Source organism: Hippocampus bargibanti, linkage group LG15 (assembly GCF_051943395.1).
Source record: "Hippocampus bargibanti isolate YZ-2025 linkage group LG15, ASM5194339v1, whole genome shotgun sequence".
In the NCBI taxonomy this organism is placed as follows: Eukaryota; Metazoa; Chordata; class Actinopteri; order Syngnathiformes; family Syngnathidae; genus Hippocampus; species Hippocampus bargibanti.
The window spans coordinates 6,833,790-6,859,850 of NC_142748.1; the positions used below are offsets into that span (position 1 = coordinate 6,833,790).

General features: G+C 44.0%; 3 protein-coding genes across 13 annotated transcripts in view; 2 read left to right on the forward strand and 1 right to left on the reverse strand.

Moving 5' to 3' along the window:
- The window catches only part of LOC148887360 (calcium/calmodulin-dependent protein kinase type II subunit gamma-like), a 27,834-nt gene extending 23,800 nt beyond the window's left edge, over positions 1-4,034 (forward strand). For all 10 annotated transcript variants that reach the window (XM_089015870.1, XM_089015872.1, XM_089015871.1 and 7 more), the window contains 4 exons: positions 1,187-1,262; positions 1,347-1,441; positions 1,514-1,750; positions 2,187-4,034. In XM_089015870.1, the coding sequence (XP_088871996.1) occupies positions 1,187-1,262; positions 1,347-1,441; positions 1,514-1,746 (404 nt within the window). In that variant the 3' untranslated portion in view covers positions 1,747-1,750; positions 2,187-4,034. The remainder of the gene's footprint in view (positions 1-1,186; positions 1,263-1,346; positions 1,442-1,513; positions 1,751-2,186) is intronic.
- On the reverse strand, positions 2,959-15,169 carry LOC148887361 (neurotrypsin-like). The gene is made up of 14 exons (XM_089015869.1): positions 14,883-15,169; positions 12,769-12,811; positions 11,570-11,812; positions 11,211-11,349; positions 10,973-11,151; positions 10,164-10,311; positions 9,802-9,980; positions 9,364-9,505; positions 9,062-9,282; positions 8,845-8,986; positions 7,632-7,922; positions 7,319-7,441; positions 6,985-7,247; positions 2,959-6,848 (listed from the first exon to the last, which is right to left on the reverse strand). Exons 1-14 carry the CDS (start codon positions 15,099-15,101, stop codon positions 6,469-6,471), a joined length of 2,712 nt encoding a protein of 903 aa, XP_088871995.1. The 5' UTR covers positions 15,102-15,169; the 3' UTR covers positions 2,959-6,468.
- On the forward strand, positions 14,942-24,345 carry LOC148887362 (cerebellar degeneration-related protein 2-like). Of its 2 annotated transcripts, XM_089015880.1 has the most exons (13): positions 14,942-15,077; positions 15,464-15,510; positions 16,490-16,539; positions 16,640-16,722; positions 17,508-17,601; positions 18,542-18,654; positions 19,642-19,790; positions 19,859-20,008; positions 21,233-21,461; positions 21,515-22,891; positions 23,177-23,322; positions 23,464-23,564; positions 23,712-24,345. In XM_089015880.1, exons 4-10 carry the CDS (start codon positions 16,654-16,656, stop codon positions 22,016-22,018), a joined length of 1,308 nt encoding a protein of 435 aa, XP_088872006.1. In that variant the 5' UTR covers positions 14,942-15,077; positions 15,464-15,510; positions 16,490-16,539; positions 16,640-16,653; the 3' UTR covers positions 22,019-22,891; positions 23,177-23,322; positions 23,464-23,564; positions 23,712-24,345. The 2 variants fall into 2 exon arrangements, with proteins under 2 accessions (XP_088872006.1, XP_088872007.1); XM_089015881.1 differs by lacking the exons at positions 14,942-15,077; positions 15,464-15,510 and having other exon boundaries at positions 16,474-16,539.
- The last annotated feature ends 1,716 nt before the right edge of the window (positions 24,346-26,061 follow it).

The window sequence follows — 26,061 nt, forward strand, 5'->3', positions numbered from 1 at the left end:
CTCCACTTCCTGCTTGGAAATTTTCCTCAAAACTGGTCCGGGAAATTTGATGCTTGTAGTTGTTTAAAAATATCAATTATAGAAATTATATAAATATACATTTTATTCTTTTTGGGATGACTTTGGTTTTCTATTTAACAGGGGGCAAAAAATCAGTGTGTTGAATTCACTGAATTTTGATTCATCAGGTGACTGCTCAAAATTATCTTGATTTTTAACAAATGATTCTGGATCCAGATGAGTTAGTTTAATAATAATAATCCATTTCATTTCTAAGCGCCTTTCAAAACTCTCAAGGTCACTTTACAGTCACAGGATCACTTTTTCCGTGGGTGAGCAGCGGCAGCCACACTCGCCAGCCTTCACTCAAACCGGAATAACTCAAATAGTACGCTAGCTAGCTAGCTAATAGATAACTAGCTAGATAGATAGATAGATTGCGAGCTAGATAGCAAGGTAGCGAGCCAGATAGGTAATAGACCGCAAATAGCTAGCTGGATTAAAATGGACTCTAAAAAAAGCAGTGTACCACTCTATGAAATAATATTAACTCACTGCCATTGCCGAATTTGTTCGGGTTTTCGTTTTTCTTGCAGGAGGTGCCGATAAAGCGCTGGTCAGACCTCTGGCAATGTTTTTTTTTTCAGCATTTGCATTTTGTCCATGTTAGTGGTTTGTTATAGCTTTAGCTGTTGTTAAAGTGCTATATAAACCAATATGTATGAATTGTATTGTATTTTGGACATCTGCCCCCATTTCAAGATCAGATAACTCCAGACTCAGATAACTTAGGAATTAACTTTTTTTTTGTGAAGAAAGAAGTGAGTCTAAGATTTCATGCACTGAATTGAATGTTTATGTCGTCCTAAAATTCAATATTCTGTGGGTCCTGGAATTTGAGTGACAATGACAAAAACCCTGGCACCTGAGTGGACACATTTTTGCACTTTTTCTGGCAATTTTATTCCCGACTTGTTTTTTTTTTTTTTTTTTTTTTTTTTTTTTTTTTTTTTTTTTGGGTGTATGGTGGCATCCCCCATCCGCATAAGATTTTTTAACGAACACCTGATAAACGGGACATGCAAAAAGAGAGATCAATGGATTCAGTTGATACTCACAAGTGGCAACCGTATTAGCATTTGTTAGCATTTGTAACCCTGGTTCCGTGTCCCATCCTATCTCGCAGCTCGCAAGCAGGAAATCATCAAGATCACCGAGCAGCTGATCGAAGCCATCAACAACGGCGACTTTGACGCTTACACGTGAGTGTACAGGGGACTTCACACCCCCGGACCGTCTCTTGATTTTCACGTCTCTTTGCATTGGTCCCGATTATCCACGTGTAGGAGGATTTGCGATCCTGGGCTCACTTCCTTCGAACCTGAGGCTCTGGGGAACCTAGTGGAGGGAATGGACTTTCACAAGTTTTACTTTGAAAATCGTGAGGTCACGCATTATTTTGAAAATGTCCTCGATATTGAGAGTGGCGCGTTTGAACCCCGTTTCTCTGCAGTGCTCAGCAAGAACAATAAGCCGGTGCACACCACCCTGCTCAACCCGCACGTGCACCTGATCGGCGAGGACGCGGCGTGCATCGCGTACATTCGCCTCACGCAGTTCGTGGATTCGGGCGGCCGGCCACGCTCCAGCCAATCGGAGGAGACCCGCGTGTGGCACCGCCGCGACAGCAAGTGGCTCAACGTTCACTTCCACTGCTCGGGAGCGCCCGCCGCGCCACTACAGTGATCAGGTATGCCGCCTGGCACCTTGCCTTCATTTTTTTTAATCCCGAGCTACTTCAAAAAAAAACAGAACTGTAATTTCAAAATAATGTGACATTTAGAAGCATTTCCTACCCGCGTTTTTTCAAACAAATCAAATTGTTCACTCATTCAGAAAGTCGAAAAGTATGTTTTATGGGGACCTGGGAACAGATTATTCTCATTTTAATGGTTTCCTATGGGAAATTAATTTTTGAGATACATGCTTATAAGTGACATTTAGTATTATTATTATTATTATTATTATTATTATTATTAGTATTATTCTATTGATCCTGGAATTCGAGTGACAATGACAAAAACCCTGGCACTGGAGTGGACACATTTTTTCACATCGTCTGGCAGTCAATTATTTATTTGTTTTTTTTAATACATATGTTGTTGTCGTTTTTTTTGTCCCCCCAGTGGTCCAGAGCCTCCACGATGCCGGTGGAGGTGTTTTGGGGGGCAGTTTTTTTTCCGGCGAGTGTGTTTGGGGGGGGGGCGGGGGTCCGACCCCCTCCACCGCGTGGATCGGCTAGCGCCAGGAGCCCGGCCGGGCCTGATGGCATCCCTTTCCGCCAACCGAACCCCCGTCTCCTCCTGTGGGGTGGGCGCCGGCCTGGCACAAGACAATGCCCGTCCCCCCCCCCATCCCCCCTTGCAGCCCCTCGCCCCACGTGGGATGTGATGCATGCATCTTGGCGCCCGCCTGAGCGCGGAGGGGCGCGTCTTTGCCCCTGCCGCAGCCATCTTTGGGGAGGGGCACTTACACTTGTGACAGTTTATGAGTATGAGTTATGAATATACGGTGTAAATTATGACTTAGATGTTCCAGAAAAAAAAAACAAACACCAAAACCCCAGCAAGCATTTATCTTGTCTGTGTGATGAGGGAGGAGCGGACTTTAGCTTTTGTCGCGGCATGAAAGGCACTTGTTGACCCGCCAGTTTACGAAAACGACACAACGAAGAGGGGGTTGGGGGGCGGTCGGTTGAGTCGGTGCGGGTGACGACAAAACTTGATATCACGAAGCACCAAAGTGTAGAACTTTTGGCTTTTTACGTGCTTTGCTTGTTTACTCCCCGCCTGCGCGCCACACTTTGGAAAGCCGACTTAAGCTCGTGTTGTGTTTTTAGCGTCCTGTGACGAGCCTTTACCTCGCTGCGATTATTATTATTATTTTTGTGTGTGTGTGTGTGTGTGTGTGTGTGTCTCATCGACTTTATTTTGAAAAGCGCCGCTTTAGAAGAGAAAAAAAAAATTTTTGTTGTTGTTGTTTTTGGGTTTTTTTTGCGCGAGTTTTTTGTCCTGCAATGGTGGGGTGCAGTAAGGGAGGGACGCCTCATCCGTCCTGGTTTTTCCCTGTTTTTTTTGTTTGTTTTGTTTTTGGCTTCTCACTGTGTAAATACCTTGTAGAAACGTGTATCATATGTACATGCATCTTGTGCACCTTCAAGAGCGTTTGCAAGTTCCGTTACGATTTGTATCTATTTATTTTGAAGGTGCTTTGCAATCCCGTCACTTTTTTTTTTCAATGTCGTGTAACACACGCGCCTGGTGTTGTGTACCATATCTGCCCCACCTGTACCCCCCACTCCTCTAAAAAACTGTTTCCACCCATGTTGTGTAATACACCCCACCGCAAAACATTATGAGGTTCACACCGCTTCACAATGTTGCGTTTTTTTGTTGTTTTTTTTGTGATGTGCACCCACTCCCTCAATGTCATCCGCACTAGGCCGCACTGTTGAATGATCGTAGCCCCGCCCACTTTTTTGTTTGTTACTTTTATTGTTTTTTTCACTTTTTGTCGTCGGCTGTTAGCGTTTTTGTTGTTATTTTGGAGTTCTTTTTTTTGTTTGTTTGTTATTTGTTTGTTTGTTTGCCAAGCTGGAGTTCGGCGCGTGACCCGCAGGAAGTGAGGCAAGCAAGTGAACGCAAGCGACACATGCAAGTACATACACACACACACACACATATGCACAGACACACACACACGTGCACGAATTTGAATATGATTGCGACCTAGAATTCCGCCGCTTGGCGGTTTGAAAAATGTGCCTGCTCGGTTCTAGAGGTGATGTGGTGGTGACCGGAGGAGGTGGCATGAGGGGCACTAGTTCTTATTATGCATGTTTCAGTTACGCATTTCTATCATGTAACAAACCTGAATGAGGACGGAGCTCTACTAGTGTTAATTATTGATGACGATATTTGCATCTTTTTGAGATTTCTTCCATCTGGAACGTGACAAATATTATTTTATTTTTTTCATCAAAAAACATACCAAAGGGGTTGGCGAGGGGGAACAATGCCGCAGCTGACGCTTGGTATGAGGCCCTCTTTTTTTTTTTTTCCTCTCCCCTGCGCTGTTTATGATATGATATTTGGGCTGCGCTTTTTTTATGCACCCCTCTCCCCACACCGTCTTTACCTTCCGCCTTCCTTAGCCAGGACGCGGACGCTGACTGATTTTTTTTTTTTTTTTTTTTTTTTTTTTTTTTTTTTTTTTTTTTTTTTTTGCATGATAATGTTGTACAATGAAATACAAACAACCATTTGAATTGACGACTATAAAGTGTTTTGTCTTGAGTGTTAGTTGGTCTTCATCCTTAGCTTTGTTATTCTACAGACTTGGATCTTGAAAGTTAATAAAAATGACTATTTCAGCACTCCTCCGCTCTAAGACCCCCCCACCCCCGCCTCATTTTGCAATGCCTTTGGATCTTTTTGTATCAATTTTACGGAATTTGTCGCAATCTGGATGTTATTAGAAGATTGTGATTGTAAGCGAATGCATCTCTGCTTACCTTGTAGCTTTCCCCACTGTGCCAGCACTGATTGATTTTCCCAAACATGCCATCTGATTTAATCGTTTTGATTTTACATTTGATGAGTGAGCACGAGCCCCAGAGACAATTTATGTGTATATTAGAAAAAAAAAAAAAATTTGGCTTTTGTACTCATTTGTCATTGTGGTAAATCCACTTAATCTCTTAAATAACCCCCGCTAGGCCTCGACCGCTTGACAGTTTGTTCATCACTCACTGCGCTCCCTTCTCGGATCTTGAGTAATGCCATGGTCTTATTTTTGAAAAAGGTGTCATTTATGACGGCAGTCCACGAGATGTAGGACAGCTCCCCGTGGTTCATCTGGGGAGACCGTGATTAATGAGCCCTAGCACTTTCTCGTTTTTTTTTTTTTTTTTTTTTTGTCAAAGACATCCAAAGTTAAAGAAGTCTGCAGGGACATGCTCTGGTTCGCTCACCGTCAACTCCCGAGTCAGGTAAAAGGTCATGTTTTTGTTTTTATCTGTAATGTTGATTGCTTAACTCATTCATTGCCATTCAAGAATTTATTTGGGAATTGAAAATATGACGTAGACCGCCATTCGCATTTTTTTGGTCATACTTGGATGCTGATAAAGCGCTGGACGTGGCCTCTGGCAATTGGCAATGTTTTTTTCTTTTCCACAAGGAGTCAGCATTTCCCTTTTTTTCCATGTTAGCGCTTTGTTCCAGCTTCAGCTGTTATGTATGTAGTAGTGCATTGTATTTTGGACAGCCACCCTCATTTCAAGCTCATATAACTCCAGACCCATATAATTTAGCAATTAACTTTTTTTTCCTGATGAAAGAAGAAAGTCTACGGGTTCTAACGCTACAATGAATGTTGATGTAGTCCTAAAACTCAATATTCTGTGGGTCCTGGAATTCACATGACAATGACGAAAACCCTGGAACTGGAGTGGACGCATTTTTGCACATCTGGCAGTGAATGAGTTAATAACTTGAGTCACGGATGCAATCAAACGTCACATATGCTTATGTTGAACTACTGAATGAAAATGTGGATTTTTGTGCTCAACAGAAGCAGGATGATGGTAATTTGCTGGCCTGCTGCTGGAAGCTTTATTATGAGCAGAGCAGAATGTCACCCCCTGATCTGACAAGACAGAATCAATCTACAACACGAAGCACAAAGTCCAATTTTTTTTTTTTTACAGCACATTGATTACCAATCAACATTCAGGACAAAAAAAACAGGTGATGGCGCCATCTTGTGGTCAGAAACTATATTCTTGAAATGTTCACAGTTCACATTACTCTTATCTACCTCTACCTTGACTTACAATGGCCTTTTTTTTCACATTCTATACAGCAAAGAACCATACCAGTTTTTTTTTATATTGATGATTATGGTGCAGGTGCCCGCTTGATCCACTGTCTTAAAGGTAAGTCAGTCAGGTAAAGCCAAATGATTGTCATTTATAAATGCACTGAAGCTGAATTCTTATTACCTCGTCAACGCAAACGTCAAATAACACACCCTGATATGTTCTCATGGCCTTTTGTGACCGACCGCAGCAGTTACGCCGGCCGGTCTTCGTTTTTATATGTCGCTGGCCATAATATTAGGTACGCTGTACTGCAATGTTTATGATGGAGGAAACACTGGTATGGTCTTTATTGGAAGTAACTGCAAAGAAAAGCCCTTTTTTGTGGATGTCGTTGCCTGTTTATCAGCTGTATATTAGTTAGCAGTTAGCGCTAATTCTAATTGGTCTTATTTGAGCACCTGGCTGCATATTTTACTGAATTTGGGTTGTGAAAACACATGCTGATCGGCCATCTTTGTTTGGCCTCTGCTGAGGAAGCAGTTCAAATTTTCTCTGGTGGTCCCGTAGCACAAGTTTGGTCTGGATCAAACCGCCAACCGCGAGCGGTGTGTGTGATGTCCGATATCATTGGTTTCTTCTCCTCGACTGCCATTTTGAGAGTCAGCGCGGATGATGTCGTCGATCCAGCCGCGGAAGCGGCTGACGCGCGTGTAAAGCGCCGGCGAGGAAGGGTCCGCGCAACCGTAGCTCCCAGCGACCACTCCCGTGAGCACCCAGCGGCCGGCCTCGACCTGACACAGCAGGCCGCCTCCAGAGTTGCCGCGGCAACCTTCGCCGCCGTGGAGCGGGCTGGTGTCCGGGGGGCTGCCGGCGCACACGGTGCCGTGGGTTGAGAAGCTGTCGCCGTGGCGCTTCTTGCATTGCCACGATGACATGATGGGAACCCAAGACGCCAGCGCGGAGTCTAGGACACGAAAATGTCAATAAAAGCTAACAAAGTTAGCTTTAGCGTAAGCTGTCACATTTCGACATAACCTGAAATTAGCCTCATTGTTAGTATTCCCACATTAGCATCAACACCGATTAACCGTGAGGCCTACCTGGCGTGCTCCACCGCGTGGTCACCAGGACGACGCAGGCACTGGGCATCCTGCTGTGGTCATCGTCAGGCAGGCAAGCGGCATTGACGTGGAGGTCAAAGGTGAAGCAGTGACCTTTCTGTGCGCCGGGCAGCTTGAGCAAGGCCACGTCGTGACCTCCACTTTGACCTTTGAACTTCTTATGGACGACCACGCGCTCTGGGGTCAGAGTGCGCTCAGATGCCCCTACACGGACTACATACCTGGAGGGGTCTGTTCCAAACCTGATGGCAATTGATGATGTATGTTATAAATGCAGCAAGAGTGACGCCCATGACTGGAAATTTGGAATTACCTGGCGAAACAGGTGGCGGATGTGAGGGCCCAGCAGGAGCCAATCAGAGTGGCGCTGCAGAGAGGGCCACCATCTTGACTTTGGGACTGAAGCCACACCGACGCTTGCCAAGGCCATGATATCCTGCAACAAAAGGTTAGCATGTTAAAAATATCTGCTCGTGTATAGTATTTGCAATATATTCATTTGATTTGTTTTCATCCGTGATTTTTGCATATTTTTAAATGCGTTTGAATAAGGTGATTGGACGTGCAGTGTACCAGGAAATCCACCAGAAGGAACTAAAAACCGGAAATGAGCGGAGACCACCCACCTGAGCGTGTTTCCGCCTCCCTCTCGGGCCTTGGTTTCAACACCCTCCTTTTGAGGCTTCCTCACCCCGCAAGTAGCCTCCAGTTGACGTAATTGATAAATCGCGTTATTTGTCGAGGCAGCGGAGGTATCACACTTAACCCCTGCCACTTGTCCGTGCCTGCAGCCCAGCATGTTCTGGCCCAGTGAAGGACATTCCCCCAGGAACTCCTCCTTGCCTGTGCACCTCACTTGATCCAAGTGAACCGGTCCTTTGCCCTGCCCGAAGCCCCCGGCCACCAGAGAGCCACCACTGGGGAAAAACGAAGCTCAACGTTAGCTTGTAATATTAGCTTCAGTGTTGGCTTCTCGTATTAACTAATGATGGATTCAAATGTTTGATCCGGAAGTTAGCCTCAACTATTAGCATCTGAAGTTAGCTTCTAATGTAACACAACCGTAGCATTCAGTCAAACATTGTTAGCTTCCCAATTTAGATTCTTAAATTAGCATTCAGTTTTAGCTTCAGAGTTGGCTTCTCATATAAGTAATGATAAAGCTAAGTAAGACCTAGTTTAGTTTCAGAAGTTAGACTCCATTTAGCATCGAAAGTTAGCTTCTAATGTAACTTAGCCATAGCATTGAGGCTGACATTATTAGCTACCCCTTTGTTAGCTTCCCGATTTATGTTCTTAAAATAGCATTTGATTTTAGCTTCAGGGTTGGCTTCTCATATGAGTAATGATAAAGGAAAGGAATAATAACTTTCGTTTCAAATGTTTTATTCAGAAGTTAGCCTACACTATTAGCGTCTGAAGTTAGCTTGTAATGTAACCTAGCCATAGCATTCAGACTAACATGGTTAGCTGCCTGTATTGTTAGCCTCCCGATTTATATTCTCAAATTAGCATTCGATTTAGATTCAGAGTCGGCTTCTCATATTAGCAATGATAAAGCTAAGGACGGTCAACTTTTGTTTCAAATGTTTGATTCGGAAGTTAGCCTCCACTATTTTCTGAAGTTAGCTTCTAATGTAACCTCGCCAGAGCATTGAGACTAACATTGTTAGCTGCCTCCCAATTTTCATTCTTAAATTAGCATTCAATCTTAGCTTCAGAAATGTGTTCAATTGTGACACAAATTAGCTTCCAGTGTTTGTGAAGTAATTTAATCCAAACATAGTGCCAAGGAATACTAATAATGCTAGCTTCCAAAATTGCATTGTTGCTCGTCACCTGTGACCCAGTTGCCTGCACACCACAGCGGCGTTGAGATCATTCCACCCCGAATCACAGATTGTCCCCCAGTCGCCATGGAGATAGACCTCCACACGTCCCTCCTTCCTATCGGCCCCCCCAGCAAGACGCAACAGCGGGCCTGAAAATATTCCCGAAAAATATCATTATTAGCTTTGATTACAATGTGGCAAGACATGTGGCATTTATACATCACCTGTGGATGGGGCAACAACGGGCACGTCGTTGGTCTCGTCTTCAGACTTCCCTCTGCAACGGACGCCAACGTCCTCCGCGTGGGAGCAGTCGGTGCGACCCCAGATGCCGTGACGGCAGTCCAGTAGCGACATCTCAGAGCCGTCGCAGTGGACGTCATCCAGCAGGATGAGACCGGCTCCTGTGCCAAACGTCCCGCCCGACACTACCTCTGCGTAACCTCTTTGAGAAGAGAAAAAGAACGGTAAACTCACATCTATTTTTATTTTCTGTTGAACTCATCCTCACCATGGAATTTCATACCTGTATCCTAGTTGTCCACAAACCACCCGTGCGTGCTCTTGCGTCCATTGGTCATCACACACCGTCCCCCAGTCGCCGTTATGGAGCACCTCAACGCGACCTTCCCAGGGATTGTCGCCCCCCACCAGACGAACCACTCCATCTGTAAGTATCAAGCCACCATGTTTACATGTTTCTGAATTTCATGTTTCATTTTGTTTCTCCAACATGCACATTTAAACATCCTTTATTTTACTTTTTTAAATATATTTGTTTTCATACTCATCTATGGCCATCACTCTGTGTATCGCCTAACGTGAGATCTTCTCAGTGTTCATCAGCCACTCCATCAACGCGGCTGGGTTTTCGCTTCGTAATTATTTATTGATGTTTAGGATATAAATAGAAACTTTTAAGGCTGAATGTGTGTGTGTATTCATGTGCACTTTTGCGTCATGCCTGTGTAAGGACTGCAGGAGACTCCGGCGTCCTCCATGTGGTCGCAGTTGTGCTGCTCCCAATGGCCGTGTGGACACTGATCCAAGAAGAGTTCATTTCCCGTGCACTTGACAGCATCCAACAGGATGGGACCCGAACCCTGACCAAAGTGAGCCCACGACCACGCTTTGGCCACACCACTAAAATACACACACCCATATAGACAATCAACACATTCTTGGGTTGTGTTCCCTAATGTATTTTGCATAGATTGGGTTATTTTCACCTATGTTTAACCAACCTTGGGTTACCTATTTCGGCTATTTTTCTCTCTGTCTATATCAATGTATAAAAATCATGTTTCTTTTCTTGGCAGCACCCACCTGAAGCCAAGCTGGCGGCACACCACCTCTGCGTCTCTGTCGTCCCATTGGTCGTCGCATATGGAGCCCCACCTGCCTCCATGGAAGACCTCCACGCGGCCTTCAAAGTCTTCCTCACCTCCGACAAGTCGTAGCGGAGGTCCGCTGCCTGGTAAATGGCACGTTATACGTCAATATTTTCAACCTTTTATTTTACTCATTCATTGCCAGACGATGTGCAAAAATATGTCTTCAGTGCCAGGGTTTTTGTCATTTTCACTCGAATTGCAGGACCAACAGAATATTGAGTTTTAGTACTACATAAACATTCAATGCAGCATAAGAAACCTTAGACTGTCTTCTTTCATCAGAAAAAAAGAGTTAATTCCTAAATTATATGAGTCTAGATTTATATGAGCTTGAAATGAGGGCGGCTGTCCAAAATACAATGCAATTTCTCCACTGCGAGACTAATAAAGGCAAATCCTATCCAATCCAATACATACATATTGGTTTATATAGCGCTTTAACAACAGCTGAAGCTGGAAGAAAACACTAACATGGAAAAAACGGAAATGCTGCCCTCTTGTGGGAGGGAAAAACATTGCCAGAGGTCTGACCAGCGCTTTATCGCCACACAAGAAAAAACAAAACCCGCACAAATTCAAGAATGCCGCTTCACGTCACGCATTTTAATTCCTGAATAAAATCGGGAATGGCAGTGAATGAGTTAATGAACTCTAAAACAATTTACTCATTTGATGTATTTTCTATTTAACACAGAAAATATGTGGGTGTGTGCTTTCATGCATGGAATTCACTTGTCTGACCTTCAGGAGGCGCACACAGGACGCCCGCCTCATTTCCATGGTTACAGTCTCCGGTGATAAAAGTCTTGCTATCGCAGGCGCTCACGCTTTTCTCGTCACCACGGCAACCAAGACGCTCAAAATGGAAGAGGCCGGAACCCGAGGCGAGCTGGGAGTGCCGCAACACCGTGCCAATTTCGCTGTCCAAACGAAAAATCGGGTGAGTCCGAGGTACATTGCAAGACCGGAATTGTCTTACCTTAAGCCCGCCTGCCTGCAGATCACGCTGGCGTCCAGGTCGCTCCAGTGGGAATCGCATACGGCGCCCCATTGGCCATTCAAGTACACTTCAACCCGCCCACTGTTGGACGTGGTGCCGGCGACCAACCTGACAGCACCTATTGGACGACATGGTTGAAGGTGTGTAAACACATGCCAAACGACAAGTTACCTCTTTCTAAAAATCAGAGAGAATTTTGAGCTTTTGAAATCAACATCTTTTGGTAAAACGGCAGACATCAAAAACAGTTCTGAGTGCACAGCGTGGAAACAATTTGAAGAAAACAACCAAAAAAGCAAGTGTAAGAAACCAAAATTGAACTTTGAACATTGCCCTACCCTGGTGACAGTCACAATAGGCCCACCCGATGGCGCCCGAGTTTTGTCGAAAGAAGCACCAAGGGTTGGACTCGCGGTCTGGGTTTCGACAGTAGCTATGCTCGCCGAGGCCGCGCCCCGGGTACTGCACCACGTAATCGGGGAACTCGGTCCACTTGAGGCACGGGGCGCCCGAATCCGTCTGGGATACGGTGCCGTTGTAGTAGCCCAGTTCGGTGAATCCCTCGGAGCAAGACAGAGGCACTGCGGAGGGGGGGTTGGGGGTCAGGTGATTAATGGCGGTCGCGCTTCACCCACCAGAAGTCGTCTTATCAGATGCGCACACAAACGCAACGGGAGCAGAAATTGGAGGGAAGAGAATTGGAGCGAAACGAACAACACAAGCATGGTACACAAACAGGAGATAGCAAAGAAAAAAAAACACATTTTTTGGGGGGGCGGGGAGTTACCTCATTCACTGCCAGGGAGTTAGAGCGCCACTCCATTTGTTCACTGTTTTTTCAGTCACAAATGTATGTTTTTGTCTTCAGAAATTGAAATATGTTGCTTCACTGTTGTTAGAGCGCCACTCCTGAATTTGTTCGCGTTTTGTTTTTTCCTGCAAATTTTTTTCATGTAAATTTAAATGCGTCAGAAAATTCATTGACACCCGTTTTTACTAGAGAATTTGTGATGCCAAAATATTTTTTAAAAACATGCCGAATCGACTAAACGTCCTCCATCTTGCAGAACGCACACGCCCATTTTGTGCGCTCTCCATCATCGCCACGACAACAACCCTCTCCCCATCGCCATGGGAACACTCAACCTCCCCGCTCGTATAATCCATTTCCCCCGCCACAAAGCGCGTTCGACACGCTTTGCACTTTCTGTATTTGGGGGGGTGCGTTTTATTTCGGAGGAGGGTGTTTATTTCCCGAGCCAAACCAGTAACAACAGCTGCACTGGCGAACACCTACGGGTGTACCTCACGCTAAGTGTGAGGAGCCTTTACGATTTACACACCCAATATGGCCCCTACCCCCCACTTCCACGTTCGTCATGCACCCGCCCACCTCCCCTTTCTCCAAGGAAAGAAATTAAAAAATGGTGGAAGGCTTCCAGCTAGAAGAGAATGAAAAAAAAAACGGCATCCTGTTCAGACAATGCGAGCACAGGAAATGGCGGCGAGGGGGGCGGGCTGACGTTGGGTCACCTACCTGAGTTCTGCACTTCGTTTAAGTACGTCTCATCAGACACCACCTGAAACAATAGAGGCCATTTTTAAAATCTTACTTTGAAAGTTCTTAAGTGAATGATGATGATGTCCTTTTTAGAGCTTTGAAAGGCGCTTCAAAATGACTTTATTATTATTACTATTATTAAATATAACTCCATCAAGCTAAAAGCACTCTGTAAAAATACATTCAGTGGTCATTCTGACACCCATAAAAATTCACACGCTGGCATACCAGCACACCTCTAATAGCTTTGCGAGCAGGAACATGTGAACCTCGCCGGTGAGAACACGGATGTCAATCTCACCAATCATGTCAAATCGCACGCCTCCGTTACCAACGTAATGCGGCAAGATGCGTATGCACCTGCTCCCTCCGTGCTCGTGCGCATGCGCGCACCTGCGCAGGGTTTCTGATTCACGTTTAACTCCCAAATAGAGGAAGGACTGAATGTAAGATAAAAAAATAAAATAAAGAAAATAATTGATTCAAAATTAAACTGGACTGAATTTAATGAGTTTAATTTCAACTCTGATAAAAATGAATTATTTTGATTTAAAATAAAAATAGCAATTAACTCATTCACTGCCAGACATGTGCAAAAAACGGGTCCACTGCAGTGCCAGGGTTTTTGTCATTGTCACTTAAATTCCAGGAAAAAACAATAGCCGAACGAATTCAGGAATGCATGGCGCTCTATGTCACATTTTCGATTCCCGAATAAATTTGTGAATGGCAGTGAATAAGTTAATCGAAATCAATTTTAAAAAACTGAAATGTGGGACTAGTTCTAAGTCAAAGTATGTTAGCAAATTGTACCACATTTGTTTTGCTTTTTTTTTTGTAGGAACATCTTGTGCATGTTGCTGCGCTGTTGTCTTCATTAGCAACAATGTGGAATCAGCTCGTCTTCTATTTGGTGAGTATCATTAATTCCCTGTGCCCTGCTCTCCACTAATGAGTACAACAATGAGCAGCAAAGCGAAATAGAACCTTATCTCCCGATGAATTGCTTCTTTCATCGTTTTTATGATGTCCTATCAAGCATAGTCAAACATATTAGAGCCCTGTGGTGTCGATTTTGTCAGCTCCAGGAGGAAGGAAGAAGAATTCTTGGAAGTGGGGGAGCACCCACAAGAGTTAAAAGTCGCTCTAATTGGACTTATGTAGAGAATGGATGAAAAAAATGATGAGAAAATACTGTTGTGTGCAAACATTTTTTTGCCTATAATTTCTACCATATGCTGATTTTTCTACAGGCACAAAATCAGGCACCTATGTTTTGTTCAATTTGGCATTCTGCTTTGTGCCATGCTGGGTGTTCCGTAAAAAAAAAGTGCAATTTGGTGGCTGAATGTCACCAACTGGCAACAAAATCCTCTGAATAGTCATAAGATAGAAGTAAAAAATAAATAAATAAAATCTGAAAAGTAAAGCCATTTGTATTCAGAAATACGAGAAACTAAACAGCATGCATAAAAAAAATTGAGAAAAAAATTAATATTGAAAAATATTTTAACAAATACAGCATGCTTTTAGAAATAAAATAAAATTGACCGTGTGCCTTTCAAAAAATAGACAGCATGATTTCAGAAATAACAGCATGCTTTTAGGGTAAAACAAAGAAAATAACCAGTGTGCCCCCCCCAAGAAAAACCCACCAAAGCAATGGAAAACATGCACAAAGACAGAATGAACAGATAATATATGATAGTTTCAGCTGTTGTTTAAAGCGCTATATAAATCAATATGTATTGCATTGTATTGTATATAGACAGTAGACATAAATAATGTGGTAAATTAAACATAGATAGCATGATCAACAATAGGCCAAAAACAAGAACAATATTGTGTGGATGGAAATATGGTAGAAAATAGATTTAAAAAATCCACCTATTGCATACAAACTGGGGGCTAAAATGGATTATGCAAATACATAGAAAGTACAGTCATACAGTATATCAATACATAAGGTAATGTTCCTTTTTTCCTCATCCCTTCCGTTGATTTTTCCACAGAACAAGCATCATCGAAATAGACACGTCTACTCTCCATCTTCATCCGCACGTCAATGTGATAAGAAAGGACGCTCGTACCTGCGCGCGCAACGACAACGGCAGCCCCAGGCAGGCGGCCCCGATCAGGCACAAGAACCGTGAGCCGCTCGGAGACATCTTTTTTTTCCCCCGCCTTTGCGCGGCCGCGTCCAACACGCCGAGTGACGTGAGAGGGTGAGACGGACGCTGGCGGTGGGAGAAGCGCAGGGTGCGGCACCAGATGGGAATGGGAGAGTGTGTATACACGCACACACACATACACAGACATCCGATCACGATAGGAATTGTGTTGAGCTCTGCAGAAATCTCTCTCTCTCTCTCGCTCGCTCTCTAAAAAAAAAAAAAAAACATAAAATTGAGCCAATCAAAATCTTGACATTTTTGATTAACTGTGAGTTTCAACCAAAGCATCTCTCGGCAGCTCAATCATGTCACTTTAATGGCACTTATTATTATTATTCACAATTGTATTTTTTTTATAATTCTTTCCCAATATTTTGAAGTCTTTGAGTTTTATTTTGAAATTTTACAGACACTTAGATATGGAAGAAGCCTATTTATTTTGTATAACGGTCATGTGAAGGAGTAATGTGTTTGTTTGTTTTTTTTTGTCTTTTTAGGTGAAGTCTGCCTTGAAATGATGAACCTCCATCTGCTCCTCCCTCAGGTGCTTAGTTAGTCCAAATTTTAAGTCATATCTTTGTTCTTTATTTTTTTTTTCTTATCTCTCTTCTTGCAAGCTGCGATGCCTTCGAGCTACGAGCTTAAATCTACTCAGCCGTTTCACACACTTTGCGTCTATCCACCCGCTCCAGGCTGGAAGATTAGCATTTTTCTCCCACCCAAATTATTTATCTTCATCCTTGCTTGGATTATTTTGGCTTTATGAGCCATTTCTAATATTTTTCACAATTTCTTGTGGCTCAAATGCTATATGCTAACATTTGAGATGCTAACGTAGCAATATAGGCATTACAGTAAAGTGCTGGGGGAGCTATTGTTACATGTGTGTCTCTGCTTTTCTTTATCGCTTTCTTTTGTCAGACCCCCCCTAAAAGAGGCTGGTTGTCATAGCAACACCCCCACTTCTCACAATGGGTCCGTATTATATGACGACCCCCCCCAAAAAAAAATCGTATTAATATGATATTACTCACACACGCGCCAATGTTTTTGTGCTAAAGTTGTCGCCAGGAGCCTTTTTGTTGCCAATCCTGTTACACGCTTTCTCGTCCCTGATGCTTATTGCTATGGTAACCGACTCAGAAAGGCAGAACATTTGGCCATTAACCGTTAGTCAGTCAGTAAGAGGAATTCTGTGTGTGTGTGTGTATTGGGGTAGTGTGGAGGCTCATAAAACATTGTGACACACAGACGAGACCCCCACTGTGCTCTGTGATGTTTCAATTTTCTTCCCTGCCGTTTTTTTCTGACTTCCTCTCGCTTGAAGAGACTTCAGATAGCAGTCTCTCTCTCTCTCTCTCTCACACACACACACACACACACAAATCAAATAAAAAGGGCTTGTCGGTGACTTTGTCGATTTGCCATGAAACGACCGGAAACAAGAAGGCGTTCCCAGATCAGAAATGTGCCTGTCTTCATTCTCCTCTCCGCTGTCTTCTCTTATGTTTCTCAAAGTCCAGATGGAGGAGGGCAGAAGACGCCTGGAAATGGGAGCTGGCGTCCCACAAGTGTGAGTAACTTGAATCGGTTTAACGCCATGTTATTGATTATTAGCAGTCAAAGCACAATTGAGGTTTGAACACGGCTAACTTATTTTATGTGTTTTAAAGACACAAGGTGACTAATGGTGTCGTGGTCCATTGGCGTGATTTTGGTGCACGTAACGTGGCTTCAGTTCCCAATCAGTGGCAAGGTGAGTGTGAATGTTTGTCGCTCTTCTATATGTGCCCTGTTATTGAATGGCGGCCAATCTGGGGTGTCACAAAGTCACACGGGGTAAAGACTCCATTAGTTTTGTGTATTATATTTAGAAAATATATCCTTTATTTTGTATATTTTTAATTAAATTAATACAATCATCTATGCCTATTTTTAACTTGTTTTATTTGACTCCATATCTGGATTTTTAAGCAATTTTCCCTCCTCGGTTTGAAATATTATTTTTTTTGTGTGACGGCAGCGCCCTCTTGTGGACACACCTGCTTAGTGCACCAGTTAATGGTGCACCGACGGAGCTGCAGGTGCCATCAACAAAACTGGTCAATGTCTGGAATACCGGAAACTAACTTCAAACTTTCGACGTAAAATAAAAGGCTGAAATAACGCCAGTAATAATGTGGTTAATAACAATACGGCTGCACAAAAATATTCAGAGTAAGTAATTTCATCTTCGAAACTCACTCAAAATTATTTCTACACGCTTGTTTGAGCCCACCACGATTAACATGAGCTTTTAGTGTGAAGTCGCTTAACCTGTCTGCACTTGACACATCGGACTTTGTAATTAGCGTTATCCGGTGATGCCGTTGCACCGTGCACCGTTCACCGGGTCGCTTGTCTGCCAGAGAAGCTCGCAAGGGAAACGACGCCGTTCCCATTCAAATAAATCCGTTAAATCAAACAGAAGCTTGCGTTCGTCATGTCAATTCGGACGAATATTTGACACGAAACGAGTGTGACTATTTCTGGATGTTGTAGGCAACCACTGAAAAGTTGACGGACATGAGCCTGGAAGAGGAGTTCGAGCTGAAGGAGGAAGAGCCTTGGTACGACAAGCAAGACCTCGAACAAGGTAACCTTTCCAACCCTTCTGTTGCCTTGTCACTACAGAGTCTCATTTACTGGTAACACTCAGAAAATTTAAATATCGTGAAAAAAATGTCATTCATTTCAGTAATTCAACTTATAAGGTGCAATGAATATATACACTCAAACATGCAAATCAAACCTCTGAAGATGGAGGACACGGATTCGCTGTGGCGACCCCTGAAGGGAAAAGATAACATGCATAACAAGGTATTTCAAGCTTTTATTTGTTAGAACTTTGATTCTTATGAAAACTGCAAAACCAGAGTGTCCAAAAAATTGAATATCACCTGAATAAAACAGAAAAACGAGTTTAAATAAATTAAATGTCATCCATTTTGTGTACTAAGTACTTGGTTGGTCCCCCCATTTGCCTGAATGACTGCTTTATTGCAGCAAGTCATGGATGATATCAGCCTATGGATGCTTCAAATCGCAGCCTTGCTCGGTCTCATGTTTCTCATCTTCAGGTGTTAAGTCCTGTTGGAAAATGACATAAGCATCTTCCAAAGAGCTATCCTGCCAAAAGAAGCAACACGTGTTCTAAAATGTCCATTAAACCTTTGGTAAATGTGCTAATCATCAAAATGCTAACAAATAGAAGCTTGAAATATCTTGCAATGCATGTTATGAGTCAAAATTGTATTTTCATTTCACATTTTAAGTTGAATTACTTCAATGAATGAGTTGAGTGCAGGGTGTGTGATTTTTTTTTTTTTTTAATTGATGTATTTGTGCTCCTTGATTTGACTAAATTGAAGCCAATTTGATTCTACACATGAACACAAGTAGTAGTAATTTAGTAGTAGAATCCCCCCCAAAATTTTGGTGGTCATTTTAAGACTTTCAAAAGTTGAGATGAGGCTTTGACAATTCATCCTACTTTTGCAATCTAAATAAACAGAAATGGTTTGTTTCCTCTGCAGACCTTCAGCTGGCCGCCGAGCTGGGCAAGTCGCTCTTGGAGAAGAACCGTGAGCTGGAACAGAGCCTGCAGCAGATGTACTCCGCCAATCAAGAGCAAGTGAAGGAGATTGAGGTAAGACCACCCTGGCCTTTAGAATGTCTCTACTACACCCCTTCCCCTCCACATGAAGGCGGAAGTGAGTATTTAGTGGACTGGCGGGGGAATTGGTTTAATGTCCCTTAAGTCGGCTTTTGTCTGACTGGCGAGTCCTTCTTCACGCTGACGTGCCAAATTAATCCCCACAAGTCGTGAACGGGCGACGTCATGGCACACACAATCTTTGGAGTTTGTTGACAACAGGTTCTAAATGGCTGCTTTGATAAGATAAAAAGAAAAGTCAAGGCATCCATCCAGCTGCCATGATGTACTGTAAATGACTTTACTTGAAGGCAATAAATAAATAAATAAATAAATAAATAAATAAATAAATAAATAAATAGCCGTTGTTGTATATTTGCAGTAATTATTCTATTCAATTACACACCAAAATACAGGAAAAGCATGTGATGCAGAATTGTTTTTAACTCATTCACTGCCAGACGGTATGCAAAAATGTGTCCAGTTAAGTGCCAGGGATTTTGTCATTGTCACTTGAATTCCAGGACCCACAGAATATTAAATTTTAGGATGACAAGTATTCAATACAGTGTTAGAAACCTTAGAGTCTCTTCTTTCATTAAAAAAAAACAAAACAAGTGTTAATTCCCAAGTTATATAGGTCTAGAGTTATCTGAGTTTGAAATGGGGGCGGCTGTAGCAAAATAAAATACAATACATGCATATCGGTTTATATAGTGCTTTAACAACAGCTGAAGCTGGAACGAAACGCTAACATTGACAAAAGGCAAATGCTGCCCCCTCGTGCAAGGGGAAAACACTGCCAGAGGCCATGGCTAGCGCGTTACCGGCACCCAAGCATGAAAAAAAAACAAAAAAAAAAAAAAAAGAACAAATTCTATGTGATATTTTCAATTCCCAAATAAATTTGTGAATGAGTGAAATGTAGAATGTTGACGAATATTTGATTGATGTTTTTATTTTTATTTTGTGGTGGTCCAGTACTTGGGCAAGCAGTTGGAGCTGCTGCGGCAGGTGAACGACCACCACGCCAAAGTGTACGAGCAACTGGACGTGGCGTCTCGCGAGCTGGAGCAGAGCAACCGCACGCTGACCCGTGACAATCGTCGTGCCCAGGACAAGATCCGCGCGTTGGTTTCCCTCGACGGTCGCTAAAACGGGATTTCGCAGACGCCCGATGGTCATTTTGTCCGCGCAGGTTGACGGAAACGGTGGAGGTGCTGCAGACGCGCGTGGACAAACTGCAGCGGGAGGCGGACGACGTGAAGTTGGGATCTTCGCCGCTCGCCACGGTGCACCGGGGGAGGGGCCGTGGCGGCCGGAGTCTGGAGCAACTGCCCAAACTCAGGTTTGAGCCCAAATGACACATTTGAGAACATGCATGATATGGCTTTGGATTAATACAGTCAAACCTTAGTTTTCGAACGTCTTGGTTCTCATCCAATTCAGTTTTCAACCAAAAAGGTGAGTTTTTTTTATGCAACCAAAATTCGGTTCTCAACCAAACTGGGCGCACGTCCTCGGGTCCTACCCACCCTCATTGTGACCAATGCATTAGTATTGTTGACTGTATTCGCTAGGGATTAGCTATCTATTCACTAGCTATTAGATATCTATTCGCAAGCTATTAGCTAACTGTTCGCTAGCTATTGGCTATCTATTTGCTAGCTAGCTTTCTATTTTGAGTTACTTCCGGGTTGCGTGAACGCTGGCGCGTGTGGCTGCCGCTGCTCACCCACAGGAAAAAACATATCCTGTGACTGTAAAGTGACCTTGGGAGTTTTGAAAGGCGCTTATAAATGAAATGTATTATTATGACAAAAGTTTTTTAAACACATTTTGGCTGAGATCTCTACAAATTGGACGTTATCCTCCTGCAGCAGAGATTTTTTGTATGTTCCAATGTTTATATTAAAATTAATGAACATAAAATGTATAACAGTTTGTTTTTATAATATTTAACAAATGGCCTGCTAGTTGATGCTGTAAAATGCTTAAAAAGTGCTTGAAGAAAGTTATTTTCTAGATGTGGAACCTATTTAATAAATTTACATTGATTATAATGGAAAGTGATGTTTTGGTTGTCAAACAAATCAGTTTTCGAATAGGTTTCTGGAACGGATTATGATCAAAAACTGAGGTATAACTGTACTGGGAAAATAACGTCTTATCGCGTCCTGCGCCCGAGATAAAACTTAAATATGATGACTATGATGCCGTATAATAAGATGAAAAAAATCGTGTTGGCACAAGAGTGCAAAGTGCACATTGCATCACGCATGCACTGGACTTTTACTTGGATGGTTTCACCAATTGTGAAAAGGAAAAAAAAAACACATTGCCAGAGGCCATGGTCAGCGCTTTATTGACACCCAAGCATGAAAAAACAAAACCCAAACGAATTCAGGGATGGCAGTGAATGCGTGATTTATGTAATTGTTGACGCTCTCCTGTAGTAGAATAAAAGGTGTATTAAAAGCAAGTGATTTACAATTGACAGTATTTCATATTGCACATCTGTTCAATGGGGTATTCAGGCAGCCATTTGGATTTCTCCGTGTCGATTGCGCAGGCGCCATGACGACCATCCGGAAGATGCCGGTCTCGGCGCCGATTGGTGCGACGGCGTGCAGCGGTGGCACGAGGAGCAGCAGGCGTCGCTGCGCCGCTCGCTACGCAGCCTCCAGGCTCAGTACGCGGGAGAACGCGCCCGGCGGGAGGAGGCCGAGCGGGAGGCGGGCCTGCTGAGCAGGCACAACCGGGCCCTTCAGACGCAGCTGGTCGCCATGGAGACGTGCAAGGTACGACCGCCTCGTATTCAAACCGCGCGTATGTGATTGTTTTGTGTTTTCAGTCGAGAGTGTCCGAGTTGGAGCGAGAGGCCGAGGAACTTCGTCACCTGTGGAAGTGGCAGTCCTTCTCCTGGATGAACGTGGCCCGCGGCCTCCCCGAAGAAGAAGCGGATGGCGCCGTTGAACCGGGCGACGCAGCTCCCCCCTCGCCCCGCCGACGGCCCCTCAAGCGATGGGCCAGCGAGCGGCTCCTTCCAGCCGACGCCGAGTGTCGGTGCGCTCGAAGGGCGGCGGAGGAGGAGCCAAACGGCACCTCGCTGCTCACCGAGGTGGACGCCCAGTACAGCGCCTTGCAGGTCAAGTATGAGCAGCTGCTGAGGCGCTTTAGATCGCAGCAGCGGGAGACGCGAGAGGAGCCCAAGCACAAGGCCGTCCAGACGCCGGAGCGCAACGCCGACTCCCCGCAGCCCGAGTACAAGGAACTCTTTCGAGAAATCTTTGCTCGCATCCACAAAACCAAAGAGGACTTGGAGAGCAGGGCCAGCCGAGCCGACGCCGCGCGCTGAGCCGCGCTCGTGCTTGACTTTCTGTCTAAGCTTTTCTTTGTCACTGTTGTCTCGTTGCTTGCAACGTTGACGTGAGCGCCGAGTCTTGGCGAGCAGCACTCGGCAGGACGGATTTCCTCATTTGCGTTCCTCCGGGATCCTTTTCGTGTCAACGTGTCACAAGAAAACGATGGCGGCTTCCACCGAAAGACGAGCGTGTCCAATGGGATGAATATAAAAGCAGCAAGCAAGAATAAAAATAAATGATAATTATCACTCAGACCAAATTGGTATGTATTTTTTGTTGTTGTAAAAATTAGCAGGACCGCACTGTTCGCGAATGAAAGAACAATCATAAATAGGGCATGGTCTTTGTTTAAGGCCAAAAACGCCTTACTATCCATGGTCGTTTTTTAGGCTAAAAACGCCTTACTATACATGGACATGTGGTAATGTGGGGAATTTAGGAGCACGATTATGATACTTTGCGCCAGATTTTTGGTGGGTTTGATTCGCCTGAACTCAAAGCCAGGGAGTGCATCACTCCACCATTAGTGACAGTGAAGGGCAGCACATTGATCATGTATTTTTTTGGCATATGGTACAGTGTTTTGGGGCGAAAAAAAACAAACAACCGTGCATCGTCCGGTTCTTTGACAAAAATGTTTTTGTCCATACGTCATTGTTTTTTCCTATTACGTCTTTCCGCCCAGGCCGGAAGCGGATGTTTTCCCAATGCTGAGATGTGCAAGCATGGATTGTTAGCTTCTCCTCCGACAGACCGAGTCAACAAAACCCGAGCAAGAATGGCAGACGGCGACGAGCTCACTCAGATCGAGTTTCTATCTTTGGTGTCCAAAGTGTGCGCGGGGACAACCAGCGACAAAGATTGAGGTTTGGCCACCACGCCGAATAATCGAGCTATCCTGCTAAAGCTAACGTCGGTCCGAGCTTGCTCGCTAAAGCTAACGTCGCATCCGCTAATGTTGACTTGTGTCATTTCGTTGTTTTGCATTTTCAAGTTCAAAGTTAGCTGTTTTTGTGCATTGGGGCTCTGCTACCTTGGACGTGATAAGTAATTCATCCGAATGAGTCATTAGCCTCCCGTAAAAGGAACCGACATTTGACGGCTTGAAAGATCTGCTTGTGAAGTTGTTGTTGTTGTTGTTGTTTTGGCAGGACTCTCTCATCTCAAGTCGCTCGGGCTTATTCAGACCACGAGCTGGTGTGAGAGAAGAGGATGCACAAAACCGGGTTAGATGGCGACATTGATTCGCTGAAGGGGTAAAGAAGACCCATGCCCAAGTCGTCCGTCCACAATGAAGGTAGTCATCTTTTTTAAGTGAAAACGTCATCTTTTTTTGCAAACGATTTTTTTTTAAAGACAAAAGGAAATCATGAAAAGTCATATATCATGAAACTCTGACCTCAACTGATTTATTTCATATTATTTTCAAATCAAACAGGCCTGGATGAAACTGATGGATCCACCGTGGGAGGGACACCCACCCAGCAAAAGAAGAAAGTTCGCACGAGGTGACTCATCAAAGTTCGTTTCGGAGGTGTGGTAAGTAAGTTTTTTTTTATCCTCAAAAAGACCATGTATAGTAAGGTGTTTTTTTTTTTTTTTTAACCGAGAAAAAAAAGCATCTATTCGACCGTGTGTATGTAGTGAGGTGTTTTTATTGTCCTTTCTCACAATGCCATTCTTTAGGTTGTACCTGCCTGCTCTTGAACCCTGCACTTCTGCACTGCAAGTTTCTGCCCTATCCACTGGACCATGGGGGTACGGCTGATTTCGCTCAAAATTCATGTATTTATCATGCGATGCCGCGTTGACACTTAGTATAGTATTACTGGCAGGTTCTCGGCGCTTCGCGCCTCGAACCTGCACAAGCGAGCTCGCTTCGCTCGCTCGCATGACACACCAGAACCTGGCTCGCTCGCTTCGCTCGCTCGCTTGTCAGTGACCCTGGGAGGACCGTGAACTCGCTCCAGCGACCTCGCTTCGCTCGGTCGCTTTCGCTTCGACTGCTGGTTTCGAACCCGTGCCGCGCAGTCGACACCCTTGTACTTTTTCCCAGCGGCCCACGGGGCCCCAATTGAAAATGTGCTTTGTTCGCTTATATCTTATTCTGGAGGTCATTGATTGAACAAAAGTACAAATTGGACATGTTGCCCAGTGCTTGAATTGAACCCAGCACCTTCGCATTGGGAGTCCATCACCTTAACCAATAAGCCATGGGCACCACTAGTTGGTCTCACTTATGTTCTATTGTTATATTCTTGTGTGAAGTACAAAAAGACTTAGAATAAAAACTTGTCTGTTCTCAGACCGCCAACTGAAACTCTGGTGTCTTTGCTTGTGTCTTATTCTGAAGGTCATTGATTGAACAAAAGTATGAGTTCAATCCCAGAGCTGGGATTGAACCCAGCACCTTCGCATTGGGAGTCCATCACCATTAACCATTAAGCTAATTGTGCTGACAACTTCCGTCTGAAATGGCATACTTCAGTGATCCACAGGGTGTCGCCTATTTTAATGGGTATTGGATATGCGGACAAATATAACATCCAAATCCAAAGTTTGTAAATCCGAGTTAGTCGAGTGCTCTAAGACTATACTTACGGCTCGGAAGACTTGTGTTCGAGTCCCCTTTTCTGCTCACCTGAAATTATGCAGACAATTGCAGGCGAGAGCGGGGATCGAACTGGAGTCGTCCGGACCGCAGCCAAAGTTTTTGACCACTCAAACATTGCACATGTTTTTTTTGCAAATTTTGATTGGTAGTCATGAGTACTAACATGTTTTTTGCAAATAAATACAATCTCAAAACAGGAGGTTTTAAAATGCGACTTGGTCAAATGGTTTAAGACTAAACTTAATGTCCAGGCGACTCCTGTTCGAGTCCCAGCTCATCTGCTGAATTTATGCACAGATATGCAGGTGTCAGTGGGAATCGAACTGCAGATGGCCAGGCCGCAACCAACCTTTTGACCACTCAACCATTGCAGACATGTTTTTTTGCAAATTTTGATCGGTAGTCACGAGTACTAATATGTTTTTTTGCCAATAAATACAATCTGAAAACAGGAGGTTTTTAAATCCGATTCGGTCAAACGGTTTAAGACTGAACTTGCTGTCCAAGCGACTCCTGTTTGAGTCCCAGCTGATCTGCTGAATTGATGCACCGATATGCAGGTGGCAATGGGAATCGAACTGCAGATGGCCAGGCCGCAACCAACCTTTTGACCACTCAACCATTGCAGACATGTTTTTTTGCAAATTTTGATCGGTAGTCACGAGTACTAATATGTTTTTTTGCCAATAAATACAATCTGAAAACAGGAGGTTTTTAAATCCGATTCGGTCAAACGGTTTAAGACTAAACTTGCTGTCCAAGCGACTCCTGTTTGAGTCCCAGCTGATCTGCTGAATTGATGCACCGATATGCAGGTGGCAGTGGGAATCGAACTGCAGATGGCCAGGCCTCAACCAAAGTTTTAGACCACTCAACCACGACAGCTGAGATTTTTTCTGGAGTTTTATCGGTAGACACGAGGACTAACATGGCACACTTGATGTATTTCCTTGATTTGTCCGCCAGGCGGCGCTTATTCCCCATCAAACTAGATGTAGTTTTGTTATTTGTCCGACAGACGGCGCCAATTCCCCATTGATATAGATGTAATTTCTTCGTTTGTCCGCCAGACGGCACTTATTGCCCATCAAACTAGATGTAGTTTTGTTTTTTGTCCGCCAGACGGCGAAAACTCCCCAAATGATCTAGATTTTGAAATACTGTACACAATGTGAGAGTGAGGATTTTTTCATGGTCAAGTCATGGCAATCATTCCTTCTTCTTTGGTATTTAATCCATCTCCTCTCATTACAGCCAACAATTAGCGCCGTCTGGCGGACAAATTAAGGAAATACACCGATTTCACCCTGTCGCCCCCCAACCTCCGGAGAGCTGTAAATTCCATTCAGTTTGCTTGCCGAGAGGCGTTTTTGTTGCCAAGAGGCTTCCGGGCCAGCAGAGGGCGATATGCGTGGTTGGATC